At 41.8% G+C, this 23,123-nt stretch overlaps 3 protein-coding genes across 5 annotated transcripts in view; all 3 read right to left on the bottom strand.

Annotated features, from left to right (window-relative positions):
- The window catches only part of LOC148039036 (uncharacterized), a 62,736-nt gene that overhangs the window by 13,881 nt on the left and 25,732 nt on the right, over positions 1 to 23,123 (bottom strand). The window lies entirely within an intron of this gene.
- Positions 132 to 21,635, bottom strand: LOC148039037 (uncharacterized). 2 transcript variants are annotated; one of them, XR_015690359.1, is made up of 3 exons: positions 20,762 to 20,816; positions 14,281 to 14,512; positions 14,079 to 14,198 (listed from the first exon to the last, which is right to left on the bottom strand). XR_015690359.1 is itself a non-coding variant. In XM_087674907.1 (2 exons), the coding sequence occupies exons 1-2, from the start codon at positions 21,423 to 21,425 to the stop codon at positions 411 to 413; spliced, it is 675 nt and encodes a 224-aa protein (XP_087531033.1). In that variant the 5' UTR covers positions 21,426 to 21,635; the 3' UTR covers positions 132 to 410. The 2 variants fall into 2 exon arrangements, 1 of the variants encoding a protein (XP_087531033.1); XM_087674907.1 differs by lacking the exons at positions 14,079 to 14,198; positions 14,281 to 14,512 and adding an exon at positions 132 to 421 and having other exon boundaries at positions 20,762 to 21,635.
- Positions 11,916 to 13,948, bottom strand: LOC148039038 (uncharacterized). Of its 2 annotated transcripts, XM_087675529.1 has the most exons (5): positions 13,811 to 13,948; positions 13,648 to 13,727; positions 12,876 to 13,558; positions 12,438 to 12,773; positions 11,916 to 12,330 (listed from the first exon to the last, which is right to left on the bottom strand). In XM_087675529.1, exons 3-5 carry the CDS (start codon positions 12,978 to 12,980, stop codon positions 11,944 to 11,946), a joined length of 828 nt encoding a protein of 275 aa, XP_087531655.1. In that variant the 5' UTR covers positions 12,981 to 13,558; positions 13,648 to 13,727; positions 13,811 to 13,948; the 3' UTR covers positions 11,916 to 11,943. The 2 variants fall into 2 exon arrangements, with proteins under 2 accessions (XP_087531655.1, XP_087531653.1); XM_087675527.1 differs by lacking the exon at positions 11,916 to 12,330 and having other exon boundaries at positions 12,637 to 12,773; positions 13,811 to 13,942.

The following is a 23,123-nucleotide window of genomic DNA, read 5'->3' as shown; positions in this document are numbered from 1 at the left end:
TATAAGGTAAAAAGCATGAACGACAAGAGCAAGAGACCAATTGGGTGCAATCTCCCCCTATGCCTTGTGTGAGCGCTTCACAAAGCATATATTTTATGTATATTTCTTCTTCATGCTCAATAATAGCCCAATTTACAAAAATATAACAAGCTTTTAGCTTTTGAGTTTGCTTTTACACAAAAATAGGAATAAAGCTAATGGACGGTGCCCAAAGAGTCTGGCACGCCCAATACAATGTCCAAATAGAAATAACATAACCGTGCGCCCATGCGCATACAAAATAATAATAAATAATCGATGCCTCAATAAATAGGCATGACAAAATATAGGCGTGGCGCCCTATCAGAATATAATCCATAGATCGAATACTCGCTATCCTCCAATGCTTTCCTGGGCCACTGCTGCTATCTCTACACATCAACTGAAGCATTCACAATTGTTAGTAAAATAATACAATTAAACCGACAAAAGTGAATACCTAGCAGTCTTCAGCTACATAAATAAATCAACTGGTTAGAAATAAATCCTAACCTTAATTTATTACGAGTGCGCACTCTAAACTCATAAACATTTATTAATTTAATATGCATTTTGCAGAATCACCCGCTATGGAATCACCCATGTACACACTAAATTAATGAAATGCCCGAAAAGGACAGGCATCCCCATCAACTTCTCGCACAAAGAATCCACTTTGTGTATGAGCCCCGGTCATCAAAGTTTACGGAATCCACCGTAAAACCTCACGGAATCCACCGTGGCATGGAATCCACCGTGAAATATGCCTCCTGGCATCATACCCCCGGGGTGGGATAGCAATTGACCTCAATTGCTATTAGCTCAATGTGGAGCTAACAGAGTGGGGAAAGCATTTAAGTCTCTAGCGTGCATCCATTGTGCTTCCTCTAAAGGATGGTTCTTAAATTTAACTAGATATCTAGAATACCTTCGGCCAGTTCTAGTGGTCATAAAGTCAGTGTCTATAATAGCTTCTGGTTCAAGTATTTCAGTCTCTTCCTCTAATAAAGGTGGGTTTTCATAAACAGGGTGTACAGGTAATTGGCCTCTAAATGATCTCAATAAACTAATGTGAAATGTGTTGTGAATTTTCCAATGAGGTGGTAATTCTAACTTGAATGCATTGTCATTAATTTTATGAATGATCCTAAATGGTCCATAGAATCTGGGGGCTAATTTCACAACTGGATGTCTATCTACACTTTGCAGCCTACGTTTTTCTATTCTCAACCAAACATAATCATCAACTTTGAAATTCATTGCTTGTCTTTTCTTGTTGGCTTGTTTGGTATATGATTGCTGGGCTTTAGCAATCATATCTTTGACCTCATCAAAAATACTGTTATGCATACTAGCAATATCATCAGCATTTTGAATTCTATTTGACAAAGATGCAACAGGTGTAGATAATCTATATCCATAAATCACTTCAAACGGTGCTTTCTTTGTAGATGTGTGTGGTGTATTGTTATATGCAAACTGTAATAAATGCAAATGTGTGTCCTATATCTGTGGTTTAGAAATAGTATATGCACGTAAAAGATCTAGAATGGTGCTATTAGTAGCTTCTATTTGTCCATTAGTTTCTGGATGAAATGCAGATGAGAAATCAATCTTTGTGCCTAGGTTAGCAAACAGAGTAATCCAAAAATTGTTACAAAATCTAGAATCACGATCTGAAATAATAACTTTTGGCAATCCATGGTTAGTAAAAACAGTTTTCAAAAATAACTGTGCTGCTTGTGATGCTGTTAAAGTTTTCTTACATGGAATGAAATATGTTTGTTTACTAAATCTATCTACAACTGTCCAAATCATATCATGGTTAGATTTAGTATTAGGTAAACCAGTAATGAAATGCATAGAAATTTGTTCCCAAGGTTTAGATGGAATAGACAAAGGCATAAGTAATCCATACTGTTTTCCATGATGTCTCTTAACTCTTTGACAAATCAAACATTCAGAAATAAAGTTAGATACATCAGCATCCATATGCGGCCAATAAAAATCTTCAGTTAATATACGTAAGGTAGATATGATACCTCTATGACCTTGATATGGGGGACAATGAATTTCATTCAAAACAAAAGATCGGAATGGAATTGTAACACACAATCTCTTTTCATAAAACATAAATCCATCATTATATGACAATGAATCAATAGGAATGAAATTATTTTGAACTTATTTATTCCAATCAACATGAAAAGTAATATCCTCGTGATATGTATCTTTCATAGCAATCAAAGAATCAAAAGATATGATAGAAATATTATGAATGGCAGGTCTTCTACTCAATGCATCAGCCACTACATTTTCTTTTCCAGGTTGGTATTGAATAATAGGATGAAAACTTTGAATAAAGGAGGCCCATGTGATATGACGGTCAGAGATTTGGGGTTGGCTAAGTAAATGTCTAATACTTTGCTGATCGGTCTTAATCATAAATTCTGAACCCATTAAGTAGTGTTTCCACTCTCTTAATGCTTGTACAACTGCTAATAGTTCTTTGTCATATGTGGAATATTTCAGTTCAGAAGGTTTCAGCTTAGAACTAGAATAGGCTATAGGATGATTGTCTTGCATAAGTACAGCTCCTATTCCTGATCCACTAGCATCGGTCACTACTAAAAAGAATGTCTATTAAAATCAGGCAACTGTAGAACAGGGGCATGGGTTAATGCATGTTTCAGTAAGTCAAAGGGTTTCTGTTGATTTTCGGTCCAATGATAAACAATTCCTTTCTTCAGAAGTTTGGTTAATGGTAAAGCAAGTAATGAAAAATTATGTACAAACTTCCTATAGAAACTAGCAAGACTAAGGAATGAGCGTAACTCATGCACGTTTTTAGGTACGTGCCAATTCAATATTGCATCAATTTTCTTAGGATCAACTTTAATTCCATCAGATGATACAATATGACCTAAATACTCAATTTCTGTTTTAAAGAATTCACTCTTTTCAGGATTTGCATACAGTTGATTTTCTTTCAATAACTGGAAAACCAATGACAAATGCTCATAATGTTCTTTCTCATTTTGACTAAACACCAAAATATCATCAAAGAAGACAATTACACAATACTGATATTTTAGAAATATACGGTTCATCATTCTACTAAACGTAGCAGGTGCATTAGTCAATCCAAATGGCATGACTAAAAATTCGTAATGACCAAACTGTGTTCTAAATGCAGTCTTGAATATGTCAGACTTATCTAGTCTCACCTGATGATAACCAGACTTAAGGTCTATTTTACTAAATATAGCAGATCCTTGCAATTTGTCCATAAGGTCATCAACTCTAGGAATAGGATACCTATTCTTTACAGTGATCTTATTTAAAGCGCGATAGTCAATGCACATACGATAGGTATTATTCTTTTTCTTGACTAACAGAACAGGTGCACCGAATGGAGAACTGTTAGGTCTAATCAATCCTCTATTTAGTAATTTCTCAACTTGACTCTGGATTTCTTTTTGCTCTATCTGGTTATGCCTATATGGTGCTTTGCAAGGTGGTTGTGTGCCAGGGATCAAATCTATCTTATGGTCTTCTGGACGTGAAGGAGGTAAACCAGGTGGTAGGTCTTCTGCAAAACAGTCCTTAAAATATGCAAGAAATTCTTTATGCCTAGGGTGCATATGATTTTCTTTTACTTGCAGTTCATTCACCCAAATGAGATAGGATTTACTACTCTTGCGTAATGCACGTTTAGCTTGAGTATGCGAAAGCAGTGGAAAAACATTAGATGCATGCATACCATATAATGTAATAGATTTTCCTTGAAAATTAATATTCATTGAGTGTGTGGAATAGTCTATATCTAGGTTATGCTGGTGACACCAAGGCATACCTAAAATAATGTCACTCTGTAATATTCCCACCCGTGAATATTGACTTCCCGCACACGATGTAAACCTTGTGCAAAGGTTATCTCTCGTATTGAAATTATCGGCGGTGTAATGTGTGACCTGCACGCGAGAAATGGGGTTCTCCGCATTGGTAAATTAAAACCGGAAGTTCGAAACCGCAAGTCTTACATAAACACCCTCTTGGGAGGGGTAATTTGAATATTCAAGGCAAATTTTTTTTTATTTTTATCCCTTTTTCCCCAGCCGATGCACGGCTGGAGAAAAGGGAGTGTGGGGGGGATGGGACATGGGAAAGTCGTGGCCTGCATGGGAGGGGGGAACCCATGCAAGGGGGGCCACGTGGTGGAGGCCTTCTCTCCCCCCCCCATGCCTATAAAATCATCCCCTACGTGCTGAGGGAAAAAAGGTGGGATACACGTCGCCCTGCTGAAGAAGGGAATGCTAGTCGGAAGGCTGCGTGAGGGAGGTTCGAAGGAGGAGGAGGCTGCCGTGACCACCATCTGCTGCCGCGACCAGGAACGCCGCCGCCTTGCTGAAAGGCCCAGGCCGCCGCCCATCCTCTTCTTGACCACGACCTCCTTCCCAATCATTGGGACCCCCCGACGTTGCTGCTGTTGCCCAAAAGCTTCTTAGAAGCTTCTTTAAGAAGCTTCTAAGGATAAGGCCATAGGCCTTGATCCTATGTGGGCTTCTCAGTTCTAAAACCGAGATCGGGAAACTCCTATTCCTACGCGAGGAGAAGGTATCGACCTCCTAGCCGTCTCGAAGAGCAAGAGTAAAGGCTAGAGGGAATCTGCGGAGTCCGTATTCACGTCTACAATGGCTCCCAAGAAGACGCAAGGCGCACCTGCGGGAGGTTCATCTCCTAGCATTCAAGTGGACATCTCCCCGAGCCCACAGACCCAGGTTTTTTTTATGATTTTTGATTCTACGCTAAAGTAACGCATTAGGTATAATAACTCTCACGGAATAGAAAGCACATATGCATGTTCAAATTTACCAAGCCAAATTAAAAGGCAATTGAGGAAAATTTGTCTATTTGATCGATTACTAGAATTATTTCATGACATGAAATGGAGCTATTAACATTTTCAAAATGATGAACGTGAGTTGTCTATCCATCGTACGACCTTAGTATTATGTTGCCTTATCATGCATTTCAAATTAGCAAGCCTAGAACACCTACCGCCTATCATTCTATGGTTGAAGTTATTAAGTGTATTTTTGACTAGTCATGGAAAGAATAAGCATATGTCGCAATTTAGGAAAAATCTTTATTGTAATGGTTCATGGGGAAAAGTTGTTAACACCGTAGAAGGTTATCCGAAAAGTAATGGTGGTGTATCAAAAAATGAATCTATGGATTGGCATGTGGCGTGTGCTTGCAAGAAAGAATATACCAACACTAACTCTACAATAATCTCATTTAACTACGTTGTAGTTATGAAAGGGTTGCATGTTGCACTTTCATCGTGCATAAAATTCATTCATCAAGTGTTGCATTTGGGAAAGGTTGCAGGATTTAAACAAAGCATGAGATTCTAAAGTGTAGATAACAAGGTAGTAGACATGATTATTTGAAGTAAGTCCTAGTAGGTCCTAAGAAAGTTGGTACCCAGCTTATCATGTATTTTTACTTTACCAATAAAAGATAGAGTGAGTCGCATGTTTACATGTATTGTGGTAGTCGAAACCATTTTTCTTCTTTAGATCTAGTTTATTGTCTCTAGGGAAGGATTCATCCTTGTCGCGAGACAAGCATAGTGAATTACCCAAATCACCTAGCCGCAAAGGATTCGTATGGGCATGGTTCAGTCAATACGATAGATACCCAAACACTAACTAGGGATTAGCACGTTAAGGATTCGGCCAAGTTTTCCAATTGTCGCTAAGTCGAAACCTTCATGCCCAATAGTCCTAACCACATTCCCAAAATGTTGAGTTAATTGGATGCTCATGCAAACAATAATCTAGGGTTCCTACCTTAAGGACCAATCGCTCAAAATGATGAAGCTCGAATTGAGTTGGAACCCTAGGACTAAACGTTGTCGATCTAGTGAAATTAGGGATGGGACGGGTAAAAAGACACCCTAAACCCTGCTTCTCGTCTGAAGATAATTCCGTGACCAGAAAATGCCATTCAATAGGTGAAATGATCTCTTGGAATGGAGGCGACACTTGTGCAACTAGTTGCAACGTCGCATAGCCTTGTGGTTTGATCGTAAGAAAGTTTTGCCATTCCTTGGAATGAGGTTGGCAGGTTCTTGCGCAAGTTTAACTTGCAAGGGGATGGTTAGTCATCCTGTTACATCGCCCTCATTAGGGAAAAATTGCCAAGTTAAGGGAAGTTAAGTAATTGCTCGGCGCAAATGATTAGTCAATAAATTAAAGCGACATGGTCGCCGGGATCTACTATTAATAAAACCTAAGGTGTTGGTTAAGTTGGGTATGACCCTAACCCAAGGACGATAGGAATCTTGCCAAGTTGCAATTGATTCCGGATCGAATGCGGGGTGCATTCGGAGAGAAGGAGTCACTCCTTAACAGTTTGCCAACTAAACGACCACTGGAATTGATTGTGCTTGTAACAGTTTAGAAAGCACTGTTTGCATTGTTTGTTCAAGGAATTAAAGGATGAAAGATATATAAATGCTTCAGGTTGAAGGCCTGAAGGGAGTGGCAGCTCAGTTACCCCCGACTGCCTGCCTGACCCTAACCAAGGGGGTTGTTGACCGCGCCGGGAACGTGGACTGAACCCGCCGCGAGAGGTCTTTCCGTTGAGCTCTACTTGGAGCAGGAGGACACTTGCGTGCCAGGGGGGGCTCTGGCCGTAAATCCCTCGCCTTCCGGGTCCTGCACAAGAGGCTAACGTGACTCGGGATTGGATCTCGAGGCCCGCATACTAGTCTACGGGCAGAAGCTTGGAATAGTGATACCTAGCGGATTACTGGATAGCCTTCGGGCGGATTATGAACAAGCCTACGGGCGGAACCTCTGTATTTCAAAGATAAAATGATGATATGATAATAAAGAAGTTGTTTGATATTGTTTTTCTATGTCACGTGATAAGATTACGTGAAGGAACCAGTGCTTAACAGGGCTAATCAAAGAAGCTGTTTGTTATATGTCAAATTAATGTGTTAGGTAATTACATAACTAAAACAAACCGAGGAAAGTGCGGAGGATGGACCATGGGTCCGTCCTATGGATGGGTGGTCCCGGTTAGCCGAGAACTTTTCTCAAAATCACTCGACGAATAGCGGGATGATCATCATCATCAAAGCTAATAATGAGAATGATGTCCTAGAGTTACATCCTACCCGATTTACGCTGTTTTAGGGGAACGGAATGGGACTATGCTTTATGGCAGAGAGGTTGAGCCTTGCATCCCTCTCGTTTCCCATTCTCCTTGAACCAAGTGCAGCGTGAATCCGCTTCGGACCTAGTGTTCCTGCGTAAAGTAGTTCGCTCGGGTCTGACGCTAGTTGCTGTTAGTTAATGACCAAACAGGGAAACCCAAATTCCGGTCGATCCTAAGTGGGAAACGGCCAGGATACTTCCGCTACGTGGTAGACGCGGTAAGACCTAGATTGCAAAACCCGTAACATTCCAAGGGAGTGCCGGGCGGAGTTTTCTAGACATTCTTCCCGATGGACTACTAAGACGTGTCCTAGATGATTCTAGTGGACACGTTACAGTTGGTATCAGAGCCGACCAACAACGGAATTGTCTTCGTGAGATCTCAATAAAAATGAAGTAAAGAAATTGTTGCTGTCCAAACATTTTCTCATCTACAATACTGTCTTGCAGAACTATGAAGCGTGGAATAAGTTTTTGGTGTTCCGGATCATGTTCATGACTGCAATGCATTCTCCGCGTTATAGGCAGAGAATTGAAATGATGAACATCCTGGAGCAGATTTATAACCCATCACCTTTATATATAGAACGAAGATGGACTGGGTCTTCAGGAATCTACTACATAGCTGCCCACCGGTTCGCTTATCTACAAACCAACCTAAAGAGGATCAAGTGGTTGGAAGATTTGAAAGTCGTGAAGCTGTTCATTTTTGTGGAAGCTCACGTAAATTCGACTTTGCATATTCGAGGTCGGAGGGTTGAATTGAACTCATATGTATATGAGGAAGTAACCCGTGTAATTCCAGCTGACAGGATTAAGGTGTTGGGCCGCCATGGGAAGTATGGATTCCAGCGGAAAGGATATCCTGAACTTCCGATGAATTATCGATTCCTAAAGATTCATGACCCAAAACCCTACTATTACATAGTTCCTGTAGACAAATCCAATACAATGTTGTTCTCCCCAAACTAAATGTAATGATTGGATTATCATCACACGAGATGTTGTATAAGGCTACGCCCATGTAAATATAAATAAGGACTTTCTTTATCAATATCCGATTGTGCATCAGGGTTGTTGCGAAAAGCTAAGTAGCTTCATGATTTACGAGATAGCTGAACTAAAGATAAGCTAAAGTCAACTATCATATAATAATGTTAAGAAAACTTTTACTCAGGCACAACCCCAGGTACAGGTTCCAAATTCGCCCCCTACATCAAGTACTACTGTGATCCAGGAGAAGAAGTTCCTCCTCAAACAGATAAAGCCACCCGAGTTTGACGGGAAAGGCAGATTCGTCCAGTATGATGCTGAAATTTGGATTGAATCTATGGAGGATTACTTCGAAGCAGCTGGTACTGCACCTACCAATCAGGCCATGCTCGCCAAATTAAAACTCACCGGTGAAGCTAGACTATGGTGGAAACAATGGTGCAGGGATCAAGGGACTTCAGAGGGGTCCGTTACCTGGGAGAAGTTAAAGCAAGCCGTGCAGGGGAGATATTTGCCACCTGCATATCGTACACAGAAAATGAATGAGTTCTATGAGCTAAAACAGTTAGGACTCACCCTTGACGCTTACTACTCTAAATTTGTCTCACTCTTAAAGTATGCGCCACAAATGGACATGACGCAGCAGGTGTCCAAATTTTGCGCGGGCTTAAATCCACCTGTAAATACTCGTCTCGAATCTATGCGTCCATCAGATCTTCAGGATGCACTCATTCGAGCGGCACCTATAATTCAGGAAGTGTAAGCTAGACCGAGGGGTAACAAAAATTGGTCTTATAGCGACCCGAACAGAGGGGCATTCAGACCCCAAGTTAAGAGAGTTCAAGGCCACAATCAGGGACAAAGGAAGAAAGCAAGGACAAATAACGTCAATAACTTTGTTCCTACTCACAGTAATGGCCGAAACCTCCGATGTTTCCACTGCAATGAACTCGGTCACTTCAAAAGGCAATGTCCCAAGCTCAGCGAGGGACACCGTCAAGGTGCAGGCCGCGGTCAGGGAGCCGCCACCCGTGGAAAAGGAAGAACTGCCTGCATTACCAATAGGCAAAGATGTGAAGCAGAAGAAGAGGAAGATCCGACTATGGAAGCAGAGTTCGAAAGAGAGACAGTCCATGCCGCTTTACACAAGAAGGGCCCGAATCGCCAGTTCTCGGTAATTCAAACACCGTCGGTCTATCAAGGTAAAGGTTTCAAAACCTTGATTGATTGTGGCAGTACACATTCCTTTATCTCACCAGCGTGTGCTAAGAGATTAGGAATAGCCACATTAGAAGCACCTACCCTACTTGTGGAATTGGCAAACGGTCGTGAGGTAACTTGTACCAGGCAAACTGCTAAGGAGGAGTTCTATCTGGGAGGAAAGAAAACCTCAGTCAAATTCAGAGTCATGAATTTAGGTATCCACGAGTGTCTACTCGGGATGGATTGGCTTAAGCCTAATGACGCTCACATCCACTGTGGGAAGGGTCAAGTTTCCTTTCGGAACTCTGAAAGTGAGTTTGTTACGACTCAAGGTGAGGCAGGAGTGCCAAGAATCCAGTTAGCCAAAATATCGCGGATCATAAAAGGGGTTAGAAAAGGATTACCTGTTTACCTGATCAAACTCAACAAATTAGATCAAAGGCAGGAGTCTCATGAGGAACCCTCTTGGCTAAAGGAATACGCTGACGTATTCCCTGAGGAATTAACTGAACTTCCCCCTCCAAGAGAAGTTGATCATGAAATAAGGTTAATGCCTGGAGCTGCGCCAATTGCAAAGAGACCTTATAGAATGTCCATACCAGAAGCTATTGAGTTGAAGGAACAACTCAAGCAACTGTTAGATCAGGGTTACATCAGGCCTAGCAACTCACCATGGGGAGCTCCAGTACTATTCCAGAAAAAGAAAGATGGGACACTTCGACTATGTATTGATTACCGTGGGTTGAATCAATCAACAGTCAAGAACAAGTATCCTATTCCTAGAATAGATGAGCTTCTTGATCACCTTCAAGGTGCAAAGATCTTCTCCAAAATTGATCTTAGGTCAGGTTACTATCAAATCAGGATCAAGGATGAAGATATTCCAAAAATGGCCTTCAATACAAGATATGGGCACTTTGAATTTTTGGTTATGTCATTCGGGCTTACAAATGCACCTGCCACCTTCAATAGATTAATGCATGATATTTTTAGACCATATCTTGATGATTTCGTGCTTGTGTTCTTCGATGACACTTTAGTCTATTCTAAACAGGAAGAAGATCATGAACCTCAACTTCGGATTGTCCTTGAGACAATGAGGTCTCATAAGCTATATGCAAAAATGAAGAAGTGTGCATTTTTCAAACGACAGATTGAATATCTAGGATTCATAGTATCATCAGAAGGAATATCAGTAGATCCAGCCAAAGTCAGAGATGTGCTTGAATGGCCAATACCAGTATCCGTCAAAGAAATACGCAGTTTTCTTGGCTTGATAGGATGGTATAGGGTCTTTATCAAAAACTATGCTTTGATTGCAGCACCCCTTACCGACTTACTAAAGAAGCAGACTTCTATTACATGGTCAACTCCCGAGCAAAATAGCTTCGATCAATTGAAGCAATGTTTGATATCAGCACCTATTCTGAAACTTCCTGACCTCAATAAGGAGTTCGAGGTAGTAACTGATGCCAGCATTCTTGCCTTGGGGTGTGTACTCATGCAGGAAGGTCATCCAGTAGCATATTCTTCAAGGAAATTGAAGAGTCATGAAAAGAATTATGCCACGCATGATCTGGAGTTATTAGCTGTCATCCATGCTCTAAAGCTTTGGAGACATTACCTGTTGGGTAACAGGTTTACTCTAGTAACCGATCATAAGAGTCTCAAATGGATTTTTACCCAGAACGAGCTCAACATGAGGCAACGTCGATGGATTGAAGTATTGGAGGAATATGATTTTGAAATCAAGTATCGACCAGGGAAAGAGAATGTAGTTGCCGATGCACTCAGTCGCAAGGCATTCCTAAATTCCTTAATCTTGCAAAATCCATCAACAGCCAGATCTCTGGCTACAAAGGTATCTATGCCAAGCAACCCTATACTCGAACTAGCTAGAGAGGAAGCATGCCATGATTTGGCCTACCAAACCATGATAAAAGAAATATCTACCAAGGAGCAGAATCTGAAGTCACAAGCTAAGTATCGGGAATTTTCCATTGATAATGGACTTGTCTACTACAGAACAAGGCTATGTATACCAACAAGCCAGTCACTCACTACAACACAATGCCGCCATACACGCGTCCATTACACGCGAAAAGTTACGGGCGCGTGTATGGTCGTTTATACTTACAGCAATATCGGGCGCGTGTATACATGCATGTAACAGTGCGTGTATATGCGCCAAGTCAGGCGCGTGTATAATTGCATGTGAGGGCGCGTGTATTTGCGCGTTAAGTCTGTCATAATACACGCTCTGTTACACGCGACACAAAGCCTAACTACAGAAATCCATTTCTTTTCAAAACAGAAAACCATTAAGTTTTAAAAATGTCATTGTGCATTGCAGTGTTTACAAACCATTACAAAATCCCACTACATGCACTTACAACAACGTAATATATTGAAAAATATATCTTCATATGGTTATTGAAAGACAAAGTATACAATAGAAATGTCATGAATTTGGAACAATACAGTGATGGATTGGTTAGGGTTCGATCTCATCTTCAATAAGATCCATCCTTGCCAAACGATCAACATCAATATCCATTTGATCAATTTGTAAGGCTACGATTAAATTTATTCTACTATCGCTATTTTGCCCATTGATAATGGTACCGATGCCTTGATCATTCTCATCATCATCACCATCATCCTCAATGGAAGGGTCATCCTCATGATCATGAGAAATGGCACGCTCATCCTCATTATCATGATCATCTACATTGGCATGTTCGACATCATCTTCTTTGTGGCTTGCCACATCCTCCATATGCTCCATATCAGTGAATGTATTATACATTACTTTGGAACGTGGTGCAATAGGGATGACATACCACCATTTACTGTCATGCACCATTGGCAGATAGATAACCTGCTCAAATACACATAATTCATTAATTAATTAGGATATCAAAAGTCAAGGGGTGCGCGAGCTTAGATATATATGTACATGAAACACATTTGTAAAAAAATGCATACCTGCTCACATTGTTGTGGCAATACGAGCCTATCTTTCTTTGTTTGCCAAAACTTTGTAGAGTCAATAGTTACATACCCACTTGCATGGCGTTTTATCGTTGCGTTAGGCCCTTTTTCCACCACGTTCATTTGCCATTTGACATCCAAAACATACACAAAGAAGCGGCGAAAGTCAAGTCTGTATATGTCTTGGATTGTGCCACAATAATCATCCATTTTTCCATTGGCTCCCTCAAAGCTACTAATGACACCGCAATCTTGTGTATTCCTCTTTTCATCTATTCTTTGTGTTCGAAAATGCTTGCCTTCACACCATATAGCATTGAACATAGTGCACTGGACCAAAATATAAGCAATATCTATGTAAGCAATTAATGTGAATAAATATGAAAAGCCAATCACTTACAAAGAATGCAAATTTACATTTGTTCTATGTACCTTTAACACCTCGTGCATACTCCCATTCTTCCGCCGTGATATGCAGCCCCTCATCTCTCTCTGCTCTCTCCATTTCCTCATGCAACCAATCAACATAAATATCATTCGGAAGTGTTGCTAGATGCTTAGGGTACGCCTTACGAGAGCCATGTTGCCTCCGAAAGAGAGCTCTGTCTGCTTGCCTTTTTGTCTTTGCATCCTCGTATCTTGTAACCCATCTGCTCATCACATCACTATTAAGGATGCAAGTGAAATTAAGATCATCAATCAATGTTCTCTCAATTACTTTGCTCTGTCCTTTTCCTTGAGGCACAATAGACGTCATCCTCAAGTCCTCTTCATTGCTCCATAGTCGCGGCAAAGAGCTATCCACCTGATCAAGAAATTCTGATATATATACAAGAGACTCTTGTATCAACCAACCCTCAGCCATGCTTCCTTCGGGCCTTGCACTTTGCCTCACAAAGTCTTTTAAGGTCTTCATGAAGCGCTCTAGGAAGAACATCCAACGGGCATGCACAGTGCCACATAAAGCAATTTCATCCACTAAATGCACAATGAGATGTTGTTGACTTGTGAGAATGGTTCGCGGAAAAGTCTCCTCTACCATACAAACCACCTCCACTGCCATAACACGCGCATCATCCAATGTGGCTGGATCAATTGCTTTGGAACTAACATATCTGAAAAATAAATGCACAGTACGTTATACCTCATGCACATTCATTTTGCAAGGTATAATGAAGGGTGATCTTACATGGGATTTACATACCTCACAAGCTCGCCCATCTTATAAATACATCTTTTCAAACTCCTGTCTGCACAATGGTCGATGCTAGTAGGTAGTATGAACTGCGCACATAAGAGCACATGTATATTTGGGTTAGGGCATTACAAAATTTAATTTCAACCTACAATAATTGGAAAACACTTACTTGGAGCATCTTGTGCCAATCGTGGGACTTCAACCCATGTAGTTGCTCAACCCCTCTTTTCTTAGTGGTTGTAAACGCTCCCTTCAACGATCTCATGCATCCAGTGGGAGTACGCAAAGTGGTGATGGCTTGCTTTACCTGCTTCTCCTCCTTCTTTGATATAATCCAGGGAGCAGGCGGAAGACGAACGTGCCCACCCTCCTCTCGTGGCCAAGCTTGACGCATACGTCCTGCGACCTGCAAGTCCTCCCGTACGCTAACATTGTCTCTTTTACCAATAACATGTTCCCAAATACTAGATCCCACATTCTTGAAGATGTGCATGGGATCAAGAAGATGGTTGATCTTGAGATGGGTCCAATATGGTAGCCGGAAAAAAATGGAGTACCTACACAAGGGATTGCAGACTGTCATCTTTATTCCAACTTTAGAGACTACACAAAACAAGATTGAAAACAATGGAGATGTACCTGTTCATGCCATCTGGAGGAAGAACATTTGAAGACTCCCAAATACGCTTCCAATCTTTTGCACGAAGTGTCTGTGGATGAATGTTCCTCTTACTAGGAGCATATTTAGGGTGATCTGATGGGAGAAATCGATGATGATTATCGAATATGGTCTTACACAAACCATCAGCATACTCATGTACCAATGAAGGGCCACATATAGGACATGCATGTTAACCCGATGTCCTCAAACCTGTTAAAATAAAAAAAAAGTTAGAATAATAAAGTCAATAGTTATAATTGATATAGCTAGTAGTATTAGAGTCGGGAGGTAGTTAGAATTCTTACCTTCGGTTTATTTAATTGCATATATATGTATACTTACATACGGTATATTTCTTGAACAGGCACAAGATGCTGATGCTCCTGCCCCTGATGATCCAACCGCCACTGCTGATGTTCGTGCCACTGCTCCTGGTGGAGGCGAGCACCACTCATCGGAATATACCGATGCGAGCTCCTCTGATCATGGAGAGAGCACAGGGTCCTCATCATCCTCTGATTAGCTTTCAGAATACTGTAGGATGTGGTTGTACAAAAATTTTTTGTAACTGAAGCCACATGGGCTTTTTTGCACCTAGCTCCCTATTTGACTTTGTATATATTTGTTCCTAATTAAAGCCATGGGCTATTTTGACATATGGACTCCCTTGTACACAAATGTATCATGTATTGACAATGTATTGAATCGTGAGTCTTGAGTCGTGTATTAAGTTTTAAATAGTAATATTGAATCGTGTATTCATAGAGAGTGAGTCTTGATTCGTGTCTTGAAATCTAAATCGCTCTTTTTTTATGGTGCAATGCACCAAAAAAAAAATCCAGAGAATGCCTTTGGGTGGCTGGAACAGCATCCAGGCACCCAAAAGCACTCTCTGGATTTTTTTTTTCCCTCTGTAATCGCGTGTATAAGCGCGTGTCATCTGTCAAAATCGCGTAAATTTGCGCGGATAGTCTGTTAGATTCGCGTGTAAATTTGCAGCAAAACTGCGCAGAACGCGTGTATGGGGTCGTGTATTCGTGCGACTGACTGTACTGTACACGCGCTTTTACACGCATGTCTCTGGCCGCGATGATACACGCGCTATTACACGGGCCCGACACTTTTTTTCCCAAGTCATTTTGTGCGGCTAGGAGCGCGGGTATGAGCCCGATCCCTTGTAGTGACTTAAGCAGAAGATATTATGGGAAGCTCATGATTCCCCCTTCGCAGGACGTCCCGGCTATGCAAAAACTCTTAATGCAGTTAGGAAGAGCTACCATTGGGAGAGGCTCAAAGGTGACGTTCTCAAATATGTCACTGAATGTTTGTCTTGCCAACGTATCAAGGCTGAACATGTCATGATGCCAGGAAAATTGCAACCACTTGACATTCCCCAAATGAAATGGGAATTCATCAGTATGGATTTTGTGGTGGGCTTACCCCAAGTCCAAGGAGGATACAACTCCATTATGGTTGTAGTTGACATGCTTACTAAGGTTGCACACCTGATTCCAGTAAAGACAAACTATAAAGCCTCCGACATTGCAAGAGTGTTTATCAAGGAGATATTCAAGTTACATGGGTTACCTAGAAGGATCATTAGCGATCGAGATTCTCTCTTCACTTCACACTTCTGGAGAGCTATCTTTGAAGCTATTGGAACTCAACTCTGTTTTAGCACCGCCTACCATCCCCAAACGGATGGACAAACAGAGCGAGTAAATCAAATCATTGAGGATATGCTTAGGGCATACTGCTGTCGGGAGCCGAAGAGGTGGATTCAATACTTGCCGTTAGTAGAATTTGCCTACAATGCTTCTTACCAGCAGAGCATCCAAATGACCCCTTTCCAGGCATTGTATGGTCATGATTGTCGAAGTCCCCTAAACTTTTCTGATCCAACCCTAAGAGTTGAGGCTTCAAGACAAATGTTAGAAGACATGGATGACCAAATAAGGTCAATAAGACAAGACATACAAGCAGCCAAAGATAGACAAAAGGCATACGCGGATTTGAAGCGCCAAGAGAGGATCTTCGGAGAAGGAGACATGGTCTTCATTCGTGTACGCCCAAAAAGGAGTTCTCTATCTCTAGGACAATGCAAGAAGCTAAGTCCAAGGTATTGTGGGCCGTATAAAGCCCTCAAATGCCTGGGACCCAATGCTTATAAATTGCAACTTCCTGCTAACGTAAAAGTTCATAATGTATTCCATATTAGTCTCTTAAAAAAATATGTGCCCAACCCTAATCATGTACTCGATGACCAACAAATTGTAATGCCTAGTCAAGGAGTCCTTGAACTAAGACCGGAAAAGATTTTAGATGTTAGGGAGAGACAGTTGAGATCTAGAACCTTCAAAGAATACCTCGTCCAGTGGAAAGATTATCCCGAAGAGGATGCTACCTGGATGGATGAAAGCTCTCTCAACCTTCAATATCCCCAATTTATCTCGAGATGAGGACATCTCGATTCTTCTAAGGGGGAGAGAATGTAATATTCCCACCCGTGAATATTGACTTCCCGCACACGATGTAAACCTTGTGCAAAGGTTATCTCTCGTATTGAAATTATCGGCGGTGTAATGTGTGACCTGCACACGAGAAATGGGGTTCTCCGCATTGGTAAATTAAAACCGGAAGTTCGAAACCGCAAGTCTTACACAAACACCCTCTTGGGAGGGGTAATTTGAATATTCAAGGCAAATTTTTTTTATTTTTATCCCTTTTTCCCCAGCCGATGCACGACTGGAGAAAAGGGAGTGTGGGGGGGATGGGACATGGGAAAGTCGTGGCCTGCATGGGAGGGGGGAACCCATGCAAGGGGGGCCACGTGGTGGAGGCCTTCTCTCCCCCCCCCCATGCCTATAAAATCATCCCCTACGTGCTGAGGGAAAAAAGGTGGGATACACGTCGCCGTGCTGAAGAAGGGAATGCTAGTCGGAAGGCTGCATGAGGGAGGTTCGAAGGAGGAGGAGGCTGTCGTGACCACCGTCTGCTGCCGCGACCAGGAACGCCGCCGCCTTGCTGAAAGGCCCAGGCCGCCGCCCATCCTCTTCTTGACCACGACCTCCTTCCCAATCATTGGGACCCCCCGACGTTGCTGCTGTTGCCCAGAAGCTTCTTAGAAGCTTCTTTAAGAAGCTTCTAAGGATAAGGCCATAGGCCTTGATCCTATGTGGGCTTCTCAGTTCTAAAACCGGGATCGGGAAACTCCTATTCCTACGCGAGGAGAAGGTATCGACCTCCTAGCCGTCTCGAAGAGCAAGAGTAAAGGCTAGAGGGAATCTGCGGAGTCCGTATTCACGTCTACAATGGCTCCCAAGAAGACGCAAGGCGCACCTGCGGGAGGTTCATCTCCTAGCATTCAAGTGGACATCTCCCCGAGCCCACAGACCCAGGTTTTTTTTATGATTTTTGATTCTACGCTAAAGTAACGCATTAGGTATAATAACTCTCACGGAATAGAAAGCACATATGCATGTTCAAATTTACCAAGCCAAATTAAAAGGCAATTGAGGAAAATTTGTCTATTTGATCGATTACTAGAATTATTTCATGACATGAAATGGAGCTATTAACATTTTCAAAATGATGAACGTGAGTTGTCTATCCATCGTACGACCTTAGTATTATGTTGCCTTATCATGCATTTCAAATTAGCAAGCCTAGAACACCTACCGCCTATCATTCTATGGTTGAAGTTATTAAGTGTATTTTTGACTAGTCATGGAAAGAATAAGCATATGTCGCAATTTAGGAAAAATCTTTATTGTAATGGTTCATGGGGAAAAGTTGTTAACACCGTAGAAGGTTATCCGAAAAGTAATGGTGGTGTATCAAAAAATGAATCTATGGATTGGCATGTGGCGTGTGCTTGCAAGAAAGAATATACCAACACTAACTCTACAATAATCTCATTTAACTACGTTGTAGTTATGAAAGGGTTGCATGTTGCACTTTCATCGTGCATAAAATTCATTCATCAAGTGTTGCATTTGGGAAAGGTTGCAGGATTTAAACAAAGCATGAGATTCTAAAGTGTAGATAACAAGGTAGTAGACATGATTATTTGAAGTAAGTCCTAGTAGGTCCTAAGAAAGTTGGTACCCAGCTTATCATGTATTTTTACTTTACCAATAAAAGATAGAGTGAGTCGCATGTTTACATGTATTGTGGTAGTCGAAACCATTTTTCTTCTTTAGATCTAGTTTATTGTCTCTAGGGAAGGATTCATCCTTGTCGCGAGACAAGCATAGTGAATTACCCAAATCACCTAGCCGCAAAGGATTCGTATGGGCATGGTTCAGTCAATACGATAGATACCCAAACACTAACTAGGGATTAGCACGTTAAGGATTCGGCCAAGTTTTCCAATTGTCGCTAAGTCGAAACCTTCATGCCCAATAGTCCTAACCACATTCCCAAAATGTTGAGTTAATTGGATGCTCATGCAAACAATAATCTAGGGTTCCTACCTTAAGGACCAATCGCTCAAAATGATGAAGCTCGAATTGAGTTGGAACCCTAGGACTAAACGTTGTCGATCTAGTGAAATTAGGGATGGGACGGGTAAAAAGACACCCTAAACCCTGCTTCTCGTCTGAAGATAATTCCGTGACCAGAAAATGCCATTCAATAGGTGAAATGATCTCTTGGAATGGAGGCGACACTTGTGCAACTAGTTGCAACGTCGCATAGCCTTGTGGTTTGATCGTAAGAAAGTTTTGCCATTCCTTGGAATGAGGTTGGCAGGTTCTTGCGCAAGTTTAACTTGCAAGGGGATGGTTAGTCATCCTGTTACATCGCCCTCATTAGGGAAAAATTGCCAAGTTAAGGGAAGTTAAGTAATTGCTCGGCGCAAATGATTAGTCAATAAATTAAAGCGACATGGTCGCCGGGATCTACTATTAATAAAACCTAAGGTGTTGGTTAAGTTGGGTATGACCCTAACCCAAGGACGATAGGAATCTTGCCAAGTTGCAATTGATTCCGGATCGAATGCGGGGTGCATTCGGAGAGGAGTCACTCCTTAACAGTTTGCCAACTAAATGACCACTGGAATTGATTGTGCTTGTAACAGTTTAGAAAGCACTGTTTGCATTGTTTGTTCAAGGAATTAAAGGATGAAAGATATATAAATGCTTCAGGTTGAAGGCCTGAAGGGAGTGGCAGCTCAGTTACCCCCGACTGCCTGCCTGACCCTAACCAAGGGGGTTGTTGACCGCGCCGGGAACGTGGACTGAACCCGCCGCGAGAGGTCTTTCCGTTGAGCTCTACTTGGAGCAGGAGGACGCTTGGGTGCCAGGGGGGGCTCTGGCCGTAAATCCCTCGCCTTCCGGGTCCTGCACAAGAGGCTAACGTGACTCGGGATTGGATCTCGAGGCCCGCATACTAGTCTACGGGCAGAAGCTTGGAATAGTGATCCCTAGCGGATTACTGGATAGCCTTCGGGCGGATTATGAACAAGCCTACGGGCGGAACCTCTGTATTTCAAAGATAAAATGATGATATGATAATAAAGAAGTTGTTTGATATTGTTTTTCTATGTCACGTGATAAGATTACGTGAAGGAACCAGTGCTTAACAGGGCTAATCAAAGAAGCTGTTTGTTATATGTCAAATTAATGTGTTAGGTAATTACATAACTAAAACAAACCGAGGAAAGTGCGGAGGATGGACCATGGGTCCGTCCTATGGATGGGTGGTCTCGGTTAGCCGGGAACTTTTCTCAAAATCACTCGACGAATAGCAGGATGATCATCATCATCAAAGCTAATAATGAGAACGATGTCCTAGAGTTACATCCTACCCGATTTACGCTGTTTTAGGGGAACGGAATGGGACTATGCTTTATGGCAGAGAGGTTGAGCCTTGCATCCCTCTCGTTTCCCATTCTCCTTGAACCAAGTGCAGCGTGAATCCGCTTCGGACCTAGTGTTCCTGCGTAAAGTAGTTCGCTCGGGTCTGACGCTAGTTGCTGTTAGTTAATGACCAAACAGCGAAACCCAAATTCCGGTCGATCCTAAGTGGGAAACGGCCAGGATACTTCCGCTACGTGGTAGACACGGTAAGACCTAGATTGCAAAACCCGTAACATTCCAAGGGAGTGCCAGGCAGAGTTTTCTAGACATTCTTCCCGATGGACTACTAAGACGTGTCCTAGATGATTCTAGTGGACACGTTACACACTCGACTGTAATGGAACAACTAGAAAGTTTCTTCTTTTAGTGTATTGACCAATTTGAATCTCTAAGTCTTGCACTTCCTGTGTACCATTATGCCTAGTGCCTAAAAATGCAGCTTTGATGCGATAATACGTAGGTACAGTCTGTAATCTCAATTCTTTTACCAATTTTGCTGAAATAAAATCATGAGTACTACCATCATCATGCAAAATAGTCTTTTCTTTTCCATGCACCAAACATTTCATAGTCAATAATGGATGTGGAGTAGGCATACCTGGTAAAGTATCAGAAGTAGTAGTAGTGTTGTCCTCATCTTCAGTGAAATCATGCATATCTTCATGTTCGTCTTCGTCCATTGCTCCAAGGTAGTTGATATGAGCTGGTGGCTTCTTTGAATGACAATTTGCTGCTAGATGTCCAGGCTGGTGGCATTTATAACATACTATTGGCTTGGCTTTGGTTACATTATTTGCAATGGCAGGAAGTCGAGGTACATTAGGATTTGGCTGTGGAATAGGCTTAGGGTTTTGATTGACATTGGATGGTAATGCAGGTGGTTTTGCCCAATTTTTGCGGAAAGATGATGAAGAGAAACGACCTGGATTAAATCTTCTAAAATTGGAATTGAATTGTTTAGATCCATAGTTACCATTGGCTTGGAATTGCTGTGGACGTCTGTCTCTATCTCGTAGCTTATCTTTAGTGTCGTGAGCTAGTGAAATGGCATCTTCAAGAATAGCAGGCTTGAACATGTTAACTTCAGCGTAGTAATGTCCAAGAAGTCTAGACTTATACTTGCGCTTATGTGTCGCTTTCTTCAGGTACGTCTTCAAGCATGCGTAGATGGAGTAGTGCATTCCAAAAATGCTCTGTATACTAAGGTATAGGCTCATGATCCCGTTGTTGGAGAAGATCCCATTGCTTAATAGCTTTCTCATGAAATTGCGGTGGAAGGAAATTCTGCATGAACTTCTTCTTGAAACTCTCCCAAGTAGCAGGACATTCTATGCTCTTGCGTACTACAATCCACCAAAGAGATGCTCTGTCTACTAAATGATTAGTGACACATTGATTTTATCTTTTTCTGCATAGGTTTCCTCATGGAAATAGTCATCAAACTGACTAATGAATGCTAGAACAGTTTTTCCTTCTCGTATGCCATTGAAAGTACGGAATTTGAAACTTTGTTTACTTATCTTTGATTCCTTGCAGATGGTTTGAGCTTCAAGAGTTGCGTCGATGGTACGTCGAATCAGATCTTCAGCTTGAGGTTCTTCTTTGTCGGTAGACGCTCTTTGTAAATTTGCCAGTTGAGCTTGCAATGCTTGCCTAGCCCTTCGTTCTTCTTCCAATTGCATCATGATTAAGTCCAGCTTTTGCTCCATCATAGGCTCAGGTAAGTCGCCTTCAGCCATAAGATCATCCATATGTGGTTCCGTCATCCTGCAAAACTCAAAAGACCTTTCTCACTCAAAATTAGGTTAGCGGGATGAGCGTAGCTCAAGTTCGGGGTTACAAGGCTTATGTGTTTTTGGGTATAGCTTTCTCAATCTTCGGAAAATCTGTGATTTATCCTTCTTCGTATGCTGAAAATGCTTCAGCAAATCTGCGTATGGGTAGAGTACCTTCCAACGAACAACTTTGCAGTTCAGAGTTTCTGCGCAGGAACAGTCCTTCTAGGAGTTTTGAGCACAAGTCAGTTTTGACTCCAGTTGACTACTCTGACTTGCAGAGTTGCAGACTTATGTGACTTGCAAAGTTGCAGACTTGCAGAACTTATTCAATTTTTGGAACTTGCAAAACTTGATCAGAAAATACTTGCAGAACTTGATTTTGTTGGGTGTGACCTGAAGTTTGTGACTTGCAGGATTGATAACTTAGGTAACTAAGCTTAATTGATTAAGCTTAGAGCTTAATGAAGTGAAAACGGCGCAGATTGTGGGGGGAGGGCGTTTTTTATGACGACGCGCAAATTTCGGAGGTCTTTCGATACCTCGCAGACGAATTTTGAAGCTTTGAAAGCTTCTTAAATCTTTTAAGCTTCACTACTAAGCTTTTGAAAAGAATTAGATATGGAAATTATGAGGCTTATCTCTGGTTGTCCACGACTTGATGAAGGAGATGAAGGAGTGGTCCTCCGCCTCTGTAGCCCGGTCCTTCGCGATCTAATGACAGAAACAGGGGTTCTTGATCGCCAGAAGTCTGCCTGTATCGACGGTTCGCGACGAGATTGACCGTAGAGCCCGATCATTCCAGGAGCTCCGCCTTCGCACGAGATGGGTAGCGATTGGAAGCTCTTGATCTCAGCTCTACTCTGATACCACTGGTGCGCAGATCAGACGCTGTATGCTCGCGTAGTGAATGCCGGAAGGTCCCCAAGAACAATAAACTCTACTTTTTGCACAAGTTACAAGGTAAAAAGCATGAACAACAAGAGCAAGAGACCAATTGGGTGCAATCTCCCCCCATGCCTTGTGTGAGTGCTTCACGAAGCATGTATTTTATGTATATTTCTTCTTCATGCTCAATAATAGCCCAATTTACAAAAATATAACAAGCTTTTAGCTTTTGAGTTTGCTTTTACACAAAAATAGGAATAAAGCTAATGGACGGTGCCCAAAGAGTCTGGCACGCCC

The sequence above is a fragment of the Lygodium microphyllum genome, chromosome 3, assembly GCF_053477565.2.
Source record: "Lygodium microphyllum isolate KBCC chromosome 3, Lygodium_microphyllum_v1.1.10, whole genome shotgun sequence".
NCBI lineage: Eukaryota > Viridiplantae > Streptophyta > Polypodiopsida > Schizaeales > Lygodiaceae > Lygodium > Lygodium microphyllum.
The sequence above is the reverse complement of the archived record's forward strand: the minus strand, read 5'-3'. Positions and strand labels throughout refer to the sequence as shown.

Excerpts from the sequence above, each read along its gene's own strand:
- LOC148039037 (XM_087674907.1), bottom strand. The coding sequence starts at position 21,425 with ATGAGAAAGCTATTAAGCAATGGGATCTTCTCCAACAACGGGATCATG.
- LOC148039038 (XM_087675527.1), bottom strand. The coding sequence starts at position 13,906 with ATGAGATCGTTGAAGGGAGCGTTTACAACCACTAAGAAAAGAGGGGTT. Across the intron at positions 13,728-13,810 it reads ATTGGCACAAGATGCTCCAA|TTCATACTACCTACTAGCAT; the intron begins GTAAGTGTTTTC and ends TTATGTGCGCAG. Across the intron at positions 12,774-12,875 it reads GTATGCACGAGGTGTTAAAG|TGCACTATGTTCAATGCTAT; the intron begins GTACATAGAACA and ends ATTTTGGTCCAG.